The 14,563-nt window shown below is 52.4% G+C and overlaps 1 protein-coding gene across 1 annotated transcript in view; it reads left to right on the top strand.

Moving 5' to 3' along the window:
• LOC136395739 (calcium/calmodulin-dependent protein kinase kinase 2-like) overlaps nucleotides 1-12,516 on the top strand; it is a 1,028,348-nt gene extending 1,015,832 nt beyond the window's left edge. Inside the window, 4 exon segments of the mRNA XM_066371011.1 lie at nucleotides 2,595-2,668; nucleotides 2,768-2,855; nucleotides 8,358-8,453; nucleotides 12,442-12,516. Of these exon segments, the coding sequence (XP_066227108.1) occupies nucleotides 2,595-2,668; nucleotides 2,768-2,855; nucleotides 8,358-8,453; nucleotides 12,442-12,516 (333 nt within the window).
• The last annotated feature ends 2,047 nt before the right edge of the window (nucleotides 12,517-14,563 follow it).

Below are 14,563 nucleotides of genomic sequence, written 5' to 3'. Positions count from 1 at the left end.
CAGCAAGTGTGCTACTGTCCCCACTCCTAAACCTGAGACAGACAATACTAATCAATAATTGCAGCCCTGGCCGGTTGGCTCAGCGGTAGAGCGTCGGCCTAGCGTGCGGAGGACCCGGGTTCGATTCCCGGCCAGGGCACACAGGAGAAGCGCCCATTTGCTTCTCCACTCCTCCGCCGCGCTTTCCTCTCTGTCTCTCTCTTCCCCTCCCGCAGCCGAGGCTCCATTGGAGCAAAGATGGCCCGAGCGCTGGGGATGGCTCTGTGGCCTCTGCCCCAGGCGCTAGAGTGGCTCTGGTCGCAATATGGCGACGCCCAGGATGGGCAGAGCATCGCCCTCTGGTGGGCAGAGCGTCGCTCCCTGGTGGGCGTGCCGGGTGGATCCCGGTCGGGCGCATGCGGGAGTCTGTCTGACTGTCTCTCCCTGTTTCCAGCTTCAGAAAAATGAAAAAATAAATAAATAAATAAATAAATAAAATAATAAAAAAAATAATTGCACTTTTCTTCCTGAGCCCAACACTGCTTTGATGTTTTCCTCCACAGAGCATTCCTAGAAGTTGTTTGTTAGAGGGATAGAACTGGAATCGATGTTGAAATCCATTTGGTGTTTTTGATTTAGGGAGTACTGTTTTGCTGTTTTGTCTTTTTTTGTTAACTTTTTTTTTTTTTTTTTGCTGTTGTTAATCTTGATATTTAGGGGCTTTTGTTTTTAACTTTGAAGTGCGGCTTGATATCCACAGATAAAAGCATGATTTTCTTTTTGTGAGCTTGTGCTTCTATTGAGGAAAGTTTATAAAACTGGTTCTGTGAGGACATAAGGGAGTTTGTAATCTCCTCCCCTTAACATTTGATTGGAAAATTTTCAATCATATAGCAAAGTTGAAAGAATTGTACAGTAAACACCCATGAGCCTGCCACTTGGATTCTGCCATAAAGAATCTTGCTTTGTCACATGTCTGTGCATCCTCAGTCTACGTTATTTTTTTTTTTTTTTTTTTTTACATATTTCAGAGTAAGTTACCAGCATCTCGACACTTCCCAGAGCTCCAGGATGCAGTGATTAGCTGGAGCTCTCACTATGTGTTCGTGGTTCTCTTTTTGTGTATGTTTGGTAAAGATGACATATAGTGAAATGTACAGGTCTTAAGTGTACTGTTTAATAAGTTTTGTTAGGTAGGTATACCTGTATCGTCCAAACTTCTTATCTCAAGATACTGCTCTTAAGTCATTTTCCTTGGGACAGGAGTGGACCAGGTCACTTTCTGAGACTTTTCCTTTTTTTTTTATTTTGTATTTTTCTGAAGCTGGAAACGGGGAGAGACAGTCAGACAGACTCCCGCATGCGCCCGACCGGGATCCACCCGGCACGCCCACCAGGGGCGATCGATGCTCTGCCCCTCCGAGGCATCGCTCTGCCACGACCAGAGCCACTCTAGCGCCTGGGGCAGAGGCCAAGGAGCCATCCCCAGCGCCCGGGCCATCTTTGCTCCAATGGAGCCTTGGCTGCGGGAGGGGAAGAGAGAGACAGAGAGGAAGGAGGGGGGGTGGAGAAGCAAATGGGCGCTTCTCCTATGTGCCCTGGCCAGGAGTCGAACCCGGGTCCCCCGCACGCCAGGCCGACGCTCTACCGCTGAGCCAACCGGCCAGGGCCTTTCTGAGACTTTTTCAACCTTCTAAGCATTCACATAAAGGTTCCTGTTTCCAACGTAATAACTGAGCTTCTCCGGAGTCAGGCCCTCCCCTGCTGGGGGAGATGGCTGATTTGTCCCCAGGAGGTGGCGTGTGAGTGGCTGCAGAGTCAGCCCAGTCTAGACTTAAATCCCAGTTTTGCACTTCCTGAGACATGTCACCTCTCTGACTTTCTGTTTTTCTCTTTTGTAAAATGAGAACAATACTTATTATTTCTTACGGTGACTGAGAGGATCAACAGAAACCAGTGCTCATTAACTCAACAAGTATTTATTGAGTCTCTACTTTGTGCCTGGGGATGCTGCTGGGCAGTGGGGAGGCAGCAATGAGCAAGGCAGACAGAAATCCCAGCCCTCCTGGAGCTGATGTTCCAGGACAGGAGTTAAACAGAAAACAAATACGTATGTAATATAGCATCAGGAATAGATGCCGTGATGAGAAGGCGCATGGCGGCAGGGTGGGCAGGGCGTGCCTGCCTGAGACAGGAGCTCAGGAAGGCTTCCCTGAGAAGGTGGGCTCTGATCAGACACCTGAATGGTGGGAGAAAAGCCAGGCAGGTGTTGGTGGGACAAACATTCCAGGCAGAGGAAATTCCGAGCCAATGAAATATTCGTCCTGAGAAACCTCAGTACAGGTCCTGGTCCAGGGTAAGCCCTCACAAATCTCTGCTATGACTGTGTCAACTTTTGTGTTGTTCACCGAGTAGGTGGGTGAAGAAGAGTGTTTGCATTTTTTCTGATCCTTCTAGAACTTGGTGGGGGGCAGGGGTGGGAGCTGCTCCCTCCCTAGATCAGGCCACTGGGCTGTCTCTTTCTCTGCTGTAACCCCTGTGGAGTGACACCGCACAGAGCGGCCCCTGTAGGACAGGTGTGCCAGCCACTGACGGCCGCTCTGACCTCTTTGCAGTGCCCGTTCATGGATGAGCGGATCCTGTATTTACACAGTAAGATCAAGAGTCAGGCTCTGGAATTTCCAGACCAGTGAATATCGACTGGCTGCTCCGAGTCGCCTCATTCTCTGAGCCCTAAGTGGTCCTGTGCGTCTGTCTCTCAGACTTCTGACACGTCTCTCGCCCCCAGGCCTGACATAGCCGAGGACTTGAAGGACCTGATCACCTGCATGTTGGACAAGAACCCCAAGTCGAGGATCATGGTGCCGGAGATCAAGGTACCTGGGGACTGCTGCTGTCCTGTGGGGCACGTGCTGGTGGTTTGGCCTGCGTCCTCTGCTTGGAACTGTTTGGCTCAGCACTGCCTTGGCCAGGCCCCTTGCCCCACACCCTCCGTGCCATGCCCTCCTTGGACCGCTGCCCTTCATACTGTGAGGCCTGTGAGCTGCCGGCTGGGGAGGCGGGAGGAGGATTTGGGGCTTGTGCGGATGTGATTGTGGAAGTGGGGGCCTGCTGCCACCAGGGCAGCCTGCGCGCACTCTGATTGGCTCGGGCTGATGGCATCTACCCTCCCCAGACAGGACGGTGGCCTCTGTGTGCTCCACGCGTTGGCTGCCCAAGTCCTGGGCCCTTGCCTGGACCCTCTCCATCCCTTTGAGAAATGGCAGTGAGGATGGGAGGAAGTGAGCAGTGTGACCCCACTCCTCACCCTGGCCTGCCGACTTCCACCCTATTGCAGAAAGCACTGTTAGGAGAGACCCCTGTTTACTCCCAGCACCCCAACCAATGCCACAGCCACACCCACACATCTGGCTCTTTAAGAAATCTAGAGCTTTGCTTCTGGGACTTCCAGGTGCCTAGCTAACTAGCATTAAAACAGGGGGAAGCCCAGGATGTCACAGATTAGGACTTGGACCCAGGGGTGTTTAATGGGGGACAGACCCCTGCCTGGGTCCTCTCTTTATTGTGTCCTTCCAGCTGGTCTGTGGTCACGGTACCTCCCTGAGCCTCTGTGTGCCCTGCTATAAAATGGGGAGGAGGCTGCCTGCCCTGAGCTGAGCTTTCCGAGCATGAGAGAAGTGGGTGATGGGGTGATGGGCGCTCCTCTGGCAACCATGTGGGGCAGATACCAAATCCCAGTTACTTCTGCCAAGATCTGGGCCAGATGGAGACTCTGGTCTGCACACATCTCAGCCTCGTTGCTCCCTCCCATTCTCTGTCTCTCATCTTTTCCATGTTCCCTCCCATCTTGCTCACCCCTGCCCTCTGCCCGGCTTCTCAGCTCTCCTGCATGTCTGACTTCAGGACACTGCCTCTCCCCTCCTGCACCCCTTCCCTGGCTCCGCTGTCCTGCCTCTGGGAGCCAGCAGGGCCCACCCTTCACCCCTCCTGTCATTCGTTGAAGCTGCACCCCTGGGTCACGAGGCACGGGGCGGAGCCATTGCCCTCGGAGGATGAGAACTGCACGCTGGTCGAGGTGACCGAAGAGGAAGTCGAGAACTCGGTCAAACACATTCCCAGCCTGGCGACCGTGGTAAGGCGGGACAAACCACTGACCAAGAACAGGGACAGAGAGTCGCTGAAGGCGGGCCCTGGCAGGACAGGCCAGGACACAGGCAGGCATCTGAGAAGCAGGCAGTGGGCCTCAAGGTCAGGGGACGGACAGCTGGCTCTGCACCTCACCCACGGCCACCGGCCTCTGGGTGTCGGGCACACATCGGGCCAGGTGCCCCCGTGTCTTCTAGCTTGAGTTCTATCTATAGCCAGACCCCGTGTTGCAGTGGAGAGCGGTGTCCCCTCTGCAAGGATCCTACTGCCCTGTCTAGAACGCCTGCTTTCAGAGCATGTCGGGGAGCAGGAGGAAGAGAAGGGGCAGGGCGGGTGCCAGGGAAGAGCCAGGGCCAAGGCTGCCGAGACAGGACTCCCCCCACCCTGGGCGGATCTCCAGTCTCCAGGGCGAATGGCTTAGCTTCTCTCGTGTCTGCTGTGCGCACAGCTTCAGGGATAAGGGCAGGGTCCCGTTCCACACGCCTCAGAAGGTTCTTCCTCACTCCCGAGGGTGGGGGTCGTTCCCAAAGCACCAGGCCCCTTCCATAGCCTCACACTTGGATCCTGATCCAGGAAGAAGGAGCCAGAATGTGGAATCCTCCAGCTCAACCTCAGACAGAGACTCTGGGGGTCACCCACTAGCCAAGCCCCTGCACTTCAGGGTGTTTGGCCCCAGGAGGGAGACCAGGACCCTCAGGGACCCAGCTCCCCGGCAACAGTCCTGGGGCAGAATCCAGTGGCCACCCACCATGGCCACCTCCAAAGCCCTAGCCCCCACAGACAGGCAGGGCCCTAGGCCCTGGGCTCTGGGCGGGGCCTCGTGTGACTCCTCGGGTAGGAGCCCAAGTGCTGGCCCCTTTTTGGGCGGGGCCTCGTGTGACTCCTCGGTAGGAGCCCAAGTCCTCGCTTTGCACTTCTGCCTTCTGCTTCCCCACACACCTTCTCTCTCCTGCGCTCAATCCCTGAGCCCCTATGCAGGGCCTCCATTCACATCTTCCTCCTCCTTCCCTATCTGGGGCCTCTGCATGACTTCCAATGTTAAAAACTCACCTGCACCCGCTCACTCTTTCTCATCCACCTCCTGCGCCCACGTCCTACTCCCCTAGTGGGGCCGGTGGCTGGTGTCGGACCCCAGCACCCACCATGGGTTATTCTGTTCCAGGCTTGGGATGTTCTTGGGAGAAGGCGTCTGACCCTAGAGGCCTGAGCTAGTCCTTGGTTATCTAGGAAGCTCTTGAACACTTGAGTGGTCTCCCATCCTGTGCTGGGAGCAGGGGTGCAGTGATGAAGAAAACTAACAGGGAACCCCCCCTCTGTCCTGGAGAGGCAGATGCTGGGCAAACCACCAACAAATGTATGGTGTAACGGAGGGGCCGCAAGGTGTACCCCTAAGAGGGGACACGACTTGGGTGACGGATTGGATACGGCCACCTGGAAGAAGCGCTGTGTGCTGAGAGGTGTGGGAAGCGCATGCAGGGTTTGAATCCGGAGCTGCACAGTCAGGGTTGGCCTCTGGAAGGTCCCACGTGGAGGGTGGACGGTGAGGGGTCAGGGAGGAAGTGGGGGCTACTGTAGCCATCTGAGAGGGGCGTGGCTGGAGCAGGGGAGTCCAGGTCCCCTCCTGGCACCCTGTGGGTGCTGGGCATGGGGTTACAGAGAGGAACTAGGCACAACACCAGCCCTCAAGGGGCTCTTAGCTTCATGAGAAAGATGGGCCTGGGACGAATCTCCTTCCTGTGCCACCACATAGTGACAGGCCAGCGCGGAGAGAGGCAGGAGCGGAGGCTTCACAGAGGAGAGGCTGGGAAGGGCTGGCTAGTTAGAGAAGACCACAGGGGAGGCGCAGGGCAGGGTGGTCTTGCCAGGGAGTGGGCGGAGGCGACCCTTGCAAAGGCCTGGAGGAGAGGGCTGTCGTGACCCAGAGGCTGCAGAGCCCAGGCTTTGGCAAGCGATGGCCTTCGTTCTCTAAGTCAGTGTCTTTTTTTTCTTTCTTTATTTATTGAGATGAAATTCATGTAACATAAAAGGAACCATTTCAAAGTGAACAATTCAGTGACATGTGTTACATTTACAATATGTGACTGTCAGGTCAATAGTTGTGATGCCGTCACCCTAAAGGCAACCTTGTCCTCATTAGTGGTCACTCTCAATTCTCTCCTCCCCAGCCCCTGCCACCCACCAGTCTGTTCGTCTGTTCTGAGTTTGTACAGATTGGCCTGTTCTGGACACTTCATATAAAGAGAGTCAGAAAATCTGTGGCCTTTGGTGTCTGGCTTCTTTTATTTATTATGTTCTCGAGGTTCATCCATATTGTAGCATGCGATTTCTTTTTATAGCTGAGGAATATTCCCCTGTATGGGTAGACCACATTTTGTTTATCTGTTCTTCAGTTGGAAATTTGGGTGTTTCCACCTTTTGGTAAATCAGTGTGTGTGTGTTTGTGTGTGTGTGTGTGTGTGTGTGTGTGTGTAACATTTATCTTCTTAGCAGTAAATCCTTAAATAATCAGAATCTCAATATGTGAGTCAACTTGAAGAGGCACTGTGCTCTGCCTGAAGGGGGTCGGGGCCAGAGACTTATGGGTGTTGAGGCCATTTTCTTGAAAATTCCTTCATGGGAACCAAGGGTGACTGGTTCACTCCCTTGCTCCAGAACCTTCCATGGCTCCCTGGCTGGCAAGAGGATAAGTTCCAAACTCCTAGAGTGAGAGATTCTAAGTCAGGGATATAAAGTAGTGCAGCCACTGTGGACAACAGTCTGGAAGTTCCTCCAAACTGGTGAACCCAGTTACCGTGTGATCTGAGGCTTTCACTCCTGAGGAGAGACCCAAGAGAAGTGAAAACATTTTGTGTGGAAAACATATCCACACAAAACTTGGACACAAATGTTTACAGCAGCATTATTCACAATAGCCAGAAAGGGGAAACAACCCACACATCCACCGATGGATGAATGGACAGAGAAAGTGTATGTCCATACAAAGGAACACTAGTCAGCCACAAAAAGGAATGAAATACTGATATAATGTAGCTGAACCTCAAAAACATGATGCTGAGTGACAGAGGCCAGACACAAAGGGTCACCTATGGCCCTGGCCGGTTGGCTCAGTGGTAGAGCATCTGCCCGGTGTGTCAAAGTCCTGGGTTTGATTCCTGGTCAGGGCACACAGGTAAAGCGCTCATCTGCTTCTTCACCCCCCCCCCCTTTCTCTCTATCTTTGCCTCTTTCAGCCATGGCTCAATTTGAGCTAAGTTGGCCCCAGGTGCTGAGGATGGCTCCATGGCCTTGCCTCAGGCACTAAAGTAGGTTGGTTGCCGAGCAGTGGAACAGCAGCTCCAGGTGGGCAGAGCATTGCCCAGTAAGGGGCTTGCCAGGTGGAACCTGGTCAGGGAGAATGCGAGAGTCTGTCTGCCTCTCGATTAATACTACTAATAATAAAAGGGTCACTGACTGTGTCCTTCCATTTACATGAAATGTCCAGAATAGACAGATTCAGAGACAGAACACAGTTTGGTATATGCCAGGGACTGGGAGTTGGAATAGGGAGGGACTGACTGCTAATGGGGAGAAGGTTTCTTTATAGAGTGATAGAAATGTTTTGAAATTAGATAGTGGTGATATGAACATACAAAAAGCCATGGAATTGTACACTTAAAAAATGGTGAATTTTATGTTGTGGGAATTATATTTCATTTTTTAAAAAGTACAGTAACCCCCACGCCCCCCCCCCCCCGCCCATACCCACACCTCCGTTATACCTGGGAAGCAATAGTTGGCTTCTTGTTGGTGTGGTCATAAATGGCTTTCACTGAAGCTAGAGGCCTGGCCTTGAAGACGGGACAGGTTGATGAGCCAGCAGGGCACATCAGCAATGGCTCAGGTGAGACGGTGGTACCAGGTGGACTGGAGTGACAGTGCAGGCCCACTCTCCGGGAGCACAGGGTTCTCTGGGGGCCGGGCAGGCCAAGAGTAGATTATGCCCGACTTGAATGTCAGACTGAGGAGTTTAGACTGAATCTTGTTGGCACGGGAAGGTTCTGGGAGTGGGCCAGTCTGACGAGGTGATGACTTGGGCTGCTCTAGCCCGGATGCTGCCTAGTGTCTCTCAAAGGCCGGCCGTGGGCCACCAGCCCTGGGAGCTGGCAAGGGGCTAGGGGAGAAAGGATGAGGAAGGGAGGATGTTGCCTGGAATCCCTGCTCCCAGTGCTGGACACAGATGTTCTCCCCTTCAGATCCTGGTGAAGACCATGATACGAAAACGCTCCTTCGGGAACCCATTTGAGGGCAGCCGGCGTGAGGAGCGCTTGTCAGCGCCCGGGAACCCTCTCGCGTGAGTGTCCGCCTGCCTTCCTGGGGCGCGGGGGGGGGGGGGGGGGCATGCAGTGCAGCCAGTTGGCCTGCTCTGCCGGTCAGCCCGCTGTGTCAGTTGGCCCACTCTGCCAGGCCCGTCCCTGGAGCAGGACCGTCTGGACAGACCGAGACCGGCCCGGGCACACTGGGGCAGGCAGAGTGGCTGCCTGCTGCGGGTTTCACCCCACCCGGGCTCAGCCCGCCTCCCTTTGTCAGGAGCTCATCCACCCTGAAGGTTCACCTTTCTCAGGGGGCTTGCACTTTAACGGGGGAGGGGGACTCCTGACAACTAGAAAGCACTTTTGTGGCCAGAAGCAGGCTTGCTTGATGCAGGGGTATTCTGCCCTGTGCTGGGTGAGCAAGCCAGTCTCGGGACCCTATGTGTCATGGCAGAGAGGCATCCTTATAACCTCCCTGGCAGCAGCTCTGTCAGCTGGTGTTTGGGGTCTGAGTGTTTCTGGAGATGGGCTGTGGGCATCCCATGGCCCCCAACTGTCCCTTCTCACTTCCCTTTTCCCTCCCCTCTGGCGATTCCAGCAAAAAGCCAACCAGGGAGTGGGAACCCCTGTCTGAGCCCAAGGTAAAGCCAGCCTGCCTGCTCAGCCGCCTCTGCAGGGACCTGGGGGCGGGGCAGCTGCAGGGCATGGGGGAGGGGAGGTGGGCACCCCGCCGGCAGATGGTTCTTCCTGCTGGGCCAGGCTCACCTTGGACCTCTGGACCCAGGATGGAAAGGAGGGCTGTCCAGGGGCTTGAGCCCAAAGGCGGGTCATGCATGTGGACTGGGGCTGCGGGTGCATGGCGCTCCACCCGGAATGCCTGTGGACTCGCTCAGGTCTGACGGCCCAGCCGGGCACCCACAGGTCCTCAGTACCCATCAGTGGTGCTGCAGCTCTGTCCCAGGGCCCCGTGGCTGCCCCTGCTCCTCTGGGTCGGCATGGTCAGCTCGGAGATCAGGCATGCTGCATATGTGGCTCTCCCTCGTGGTTCTCTGGCATCTGCCCTTTGTCCTGCGATTCGTTAAGACCTATTATAGAAAATAAGTCTCCTTCCAGTCTGCTGTGAATTAATGTAAGAGCCCTCTGCCTCTGGGGAGGAGGGTCTGGTGCTCTCTCCTCTGGCTGGCCACCCCTCTTCCAAACACACACCCAGGTCAGTGTTACTGGCATTTCGGGACAGATGAGAAATTTTGTTCCTGAAAGACTGAGGTGACCAATGGTACCCCTTCTGCCACTCATCCCCCCAGTCCCTGTGGCAGGGTGGCTGTCCCAGCATTCTTCCCATTGAGCCTGACTCACCACCTCAGCCTCAGCCGGGAGCTTCGGGCAGCCATTTCTGTAATTTCAATGCAGCTTTATCGAGATATAATTCACATACCGTACAATTCACACGTTTAGAGCTTATATTTCAATGGTTTTTAACATAGTCACAGAGTTGTGCAAGCACCCAGCTCCCCCACGCCCCAGCCACTGCCAATCTACTTTTAGTTTCTCTGCATTTGCCTATTCTGACCATTTCACATAAATGAAATCACACAGTATGTGGTCCTTTGTGTCTGGCTTCTTTCACTCAGCATCATATTTTCATTCTTTGTTTTTTTTTTACATCTATTCCTTGATTTTTAGTGAGAAAGGGAGTGAGAGACATAGGAACATCGATCCATTTTCGTATGTGCCCTGACCAGGACAATGCTCTAACCAACTGAGCTATCCAGCCAGGGCAGCATCATGTCTTCAAGGTTTCATCTATGATGTGGCATGTGTCGCTGCTTCATTCTTTTTCATTGCCGAAGAATATTCCATTGTATGGAGAGATCACATTTTATTTATCTGTTCAACTGGTGATGAAGACTGTCTCCACTTTTTGGCTATCATGAATGAGTAACGCTGCCGTGAACATTCTTGCACAAGCATCAGCTTTTTCCATTTGTTAGGGATTGGCTTAGACCAGTGGTAGTCAACCTGGCCCCTACCGCCCACTAGTGGGCGTTCCAGCATTCATGGTGGGCAGTAGCGGAGCAACCAAAGTATAAATAAAAAGATAGATTTAACTATAGTAAGTTGTTTTATAAAGATTTATTCTGCCAAACAGCAAAAATCCAACATAAAGTACTTGGTAAGTAATTATTATTATATGCTTTAACTTGCTGTAACTCTGCTTTATAAATTTTATAAAGTAAAGTTACTTCCCTACTTTATAAATCACCATTACTGTGGAACCGGTGGGCGGTTAGAAAATTTTACTACTAACAGAGATACAAAAGTGGGCGATAGGTATAAAAAGGTTGACTACCTCTGGCTTAGATGAAATGTATTGGCCACACACCCATACCATAGGAGTTAGGGCTTAGATGGTAACATAGGAGGGATGTTTGGGGATTACTTGTACTTTTCTGGAGCAGGGAAAGTGACAATTTTCAGTCAGAGCCGGTCATCACCAGACGGAGAAGGCTGCCTCAGTCCCTGCCAGATGTCTCTGCAGTCAGATGACAGGGTGGGCCCTCCTATAGTTGGAGCCTCACAGAGTGACAGGGAGTATAAGTGTAATGGACTGGCCTTTCTCTTTTCAACCTGAGTTGTAGGCTTTGCCTCCAGTCTGTATGCAAATCTGTTGTTTTTATTCTTTTTTTCCCCAATGAGATCAACATTTCACAACATTAACAGGCTGAAATTGGTCCAAAGGGCTTTTTTTTTTTTTTTACTTTTTTAATTAATTTTTAGAGAGCAGAGAGAGAGAGAGAGAGAGAGAGAGAGAAGGGGGAGGGAGGAGCAGGAAGCATCAACTCCCATATGTGCCTTGACCAGGCAAGCCCAGGGTTTTGAACTGGCGACCTCAGCGTTCCAGGTCGACGCTTTATCCACTGCACCACCACAGGTCCCAAAGGGCTTTAATGCCCCTTTATTCCCTCATCTGCAGACCCAGCAACACCTGGAGGTGACCTGCCCTTGCCCTCAGGCCACAAGTGGGATACTTCGGTTGTTCATTTTGTCCAGCACTCAGTAGCTGCAGGGCTTAGTCAGTCATCGGAGACCTTGGTCCCAAGTCCTGCCAGCTGTCTGCAGCAAGGCCAGCCAGTAGGGCATAAACTGAGAGTCTGTTTGGCCATCTAGTGACCACACTCCTCCCCTGGAGACTTGAACCCTCTTCTTTGGCAGAAACATAAAGCCAAAGAGTGAGATTTTTAAACAAAGGGACTTCTTCCCTTCCGGCCAGGGGCACACAGTGAACATTAGTCCTGTATGACAAGTCCAGTGGCTTCCTGTAGAAGGGGCGACTGCTTGGAGGTGGCAGAGGGTTTGGGCCTCTCCTTAGGGATTTTCTATCCATCTCCATCACTCCACAGGCCTGCTGCCCCCCGCCCCCCAGGCAGCTTCTAGCAGGGTGTTTGGGACTACAGCCTCTCTGGGACATATGGACTCCTCTCCTCCCACCAACTTGGTCTGTTCTACTCTGATCACTCGCATTGCCAAGAGGAGGGAGGGCCCTTCTCTTTTTTGTTGTTGTTGACAACTGTTTTTAGAAGCCGGTTATATGCCAGGACAAGCCCAGGTGGTCCTACTTGCTGTTCCCAAGAAGTTCACCTAGTGACTGAAAACAAGTGTCATGGTTCCTGCCCTGCAAGAGCGTAACCCCTAAAAGGGACGGGGGTCGAGATAACCTAAAAGACCTCAGTGAATAGGCTGCAGAGTGGGTCCCACAAAGGACTACCTGTGCCATGATTTAAGGCTTAAATCATGTAGGAAGATCTGCCTGTATTTTTATAGTATTCTCAGCTATTGTTGGCAAATAACATTGGTTTTCCATTTTCAGAGGGGATACAAAATTTTCTATAAGCAAGGAAAAAGGGTCAGAGAACCTAGAAAAAGAGGTTAAGGAAACAACTTTGCAGGCCATGCAGGACCCCAGAAGGCTGGTTCTGGGCTTTTACCAGCATTGCCTGCTCTTAATGTTGGGTTTCTGTTCCGTGAGCAGGAAGCCAGGCAGCGAAACAGCCTGCGGGTCCCCAACCCGCCCCCTGTGGGGGAGGAGGAAGTGTTCTTGTGAAAGGCGGTTTGCCCGCGGAGAGTTGTGGGGCCCCAGGCCCAGGCCTCCGAGCATGCTTGCATCCTCTGCCACCAGACGACGCAATGGAGTAGCTGCGGGACCGCCTGTGACCACGCATGCTCGGCGTCTCATCTCCCGAGCTGCGCACCCTGCGTTTCCATAGCAGCATGTCCTACGGAAACTGAGCACGTGTGTAGAGTCTTGTCCGTCATCTCTGGTTGGTTGTTTTGTTGAGGTTTTTTTTTCCTTTGTTGTTTTAAAGGGAACAAAAAAAAAGACTCCATGACATCGACCTTGACCGCTGGCTTGCTGAATGGTCAGGTGTGAGAAGTTGCAGACCCAGAGCCACGTGTAATTGGGGACAATTGCTGTTTAAAACGTTGTTATGCCAAAAATCCTTCATCGTGAACTGGGAACCGTGTCAGGTATTCCAAGTGAACGTGTGTGAGGTTTGAAAACCGTGATAAACTGGCAGAAAACTCCAGCGGTGTAGCCTCAGACCACAGAGTTAGTCAGTTGCTGTATTTGAAAGGGAGCAGAGTGGACGTGGTGTCTCCTGCAAACCCCAAACCTAAAACCTGTGCCACCTTCGGGAACTGAACTGTGGACTCAAGGAGTCAAGGCAGGGCTGGCCCTCAGTAGCTGCAGGGAGCTGCTGCACAACTTATTTGTAAGAAGGACTTGAACATTTTTTTTTATGACTAGAGTTGTAGTCAGAAAAACGGAAAGGGCTTGATGTTTGCTTTGCAAAGGGGATTTTCCAACCCTTGAAGGGCATTTGTGGTTGTGCTGGGAGAGGTCTCACTTGAAGGACTTGAATGCATTTTTTTTGAAAGCCACTTAAAGTAGATTTCTGAAGGAGTTCACTGAGCTCTCTTAGTAAATCTCTTGTTAAATTACAAAAACATCACGGTGAAATTCTATACTTCCATGTACATTACATGGCTTAAGAGTGAACAAACAAGCAAAAATTTTCAATTCTTTGCTTAGACTGAACCCCAGAGTAGTTCAGAATTCATTGAGGGCTTCCAGGATCCACACACGGCTTCAGGCATGTTATCTGCTTTTTTTACGCAGTTATCTGCTTTTTTTCTTCAGATAAATTCTAGGGGAGAAGAGCCAGGTGAGAGTGAGAATGTCTACAAGGTCATCTTGGGATCCTTCCGCCCCTCGGGCACCAGAGCTTTAGAGTGAGGCCCTGCACGAGGGACAACCAATGAAACCTATGCTTGTTGTAATTAGTTTAGCTTGTTTATAACCTGTGTAGTGTAGAGACTGCTAAAGTTTCGTTCTCTTCTTAAATATTAGCTGAGTGTTGTAGTTACTGAAACAGTTTTATCCAGTTTCTGGAGGGCGAGTTAAGAAATACTTTCATTCAACTGAGACGCAGATGTGGCCTCTCTCCGCCCTGCCCCCTCAGGTCAGATGGACAACCGGAGCAAGCTCCGGAACTTCGTTGAGCTGCGTCTGGCGGGCTTGGACATCACGGACGCCTCGCTGCGGCTCATCATCCGCCACATGCCCCTGCTCTCCAAGCTCCACCTCCGTTACTGTAATCAACGTAACTGACCAGTCCATCAACCTGCTCACTGCTGTGGGCACCACCACCCGAGATTCCTTAACTGAAATCAACCTGTCAGGTTGGTCGGGGACACCCGTCAGAGACTGCCCAGCCCTCCCGTGGGTCGAGCTGGGAATTGCACATTCGTGCACCTGCTGTGGGAGGGTCACAGCGGTAGGAGCTGAGACATACCAGTCATCAAGACAAACACAGCCTGGTTTAGAGGGGAAACATGTTAATGAAGTTATTACTGAGTTTGTAATAATTACCACCAAAAAAGTGCTGGCAGCAGTGAGCACACAGACCAGTACCTGACCCAAAATAAGCAGGGAAGCTTGCCCCAGTGGGCGGGGGCTGACGCCGGGTGGGATGGGGAGTGGTGGGCATGAGGGAAGGCTAGGCTGGGTGGGCTTGAACTGGAAGTGAGCAGCTCGCCATTGTTGTCGTCAGTCACGTGCGCCCTCCAGCTGACCTTGTGTCAAGGGG

Source organism: Saccopteryx leptura, chromosome 2 (genome assembly GCF_036850995.1).
Source record: "Saccopteryx leptura isolate mSacLep1 chromosome 2, mSacLep1_pri_phased_curated, whole genome shotgun sequence".
Taxonomy (NCBI): domain Eukaryota; kingdom Metazoa; phylum Chordata; class Mammalia; order Chiroptera; family Emballonuridae; genus Saccopteryx; species Saccopteryx leptura.
This window is presented reverse-complemented; position numbering and strand designations above follow the sequence as displayed.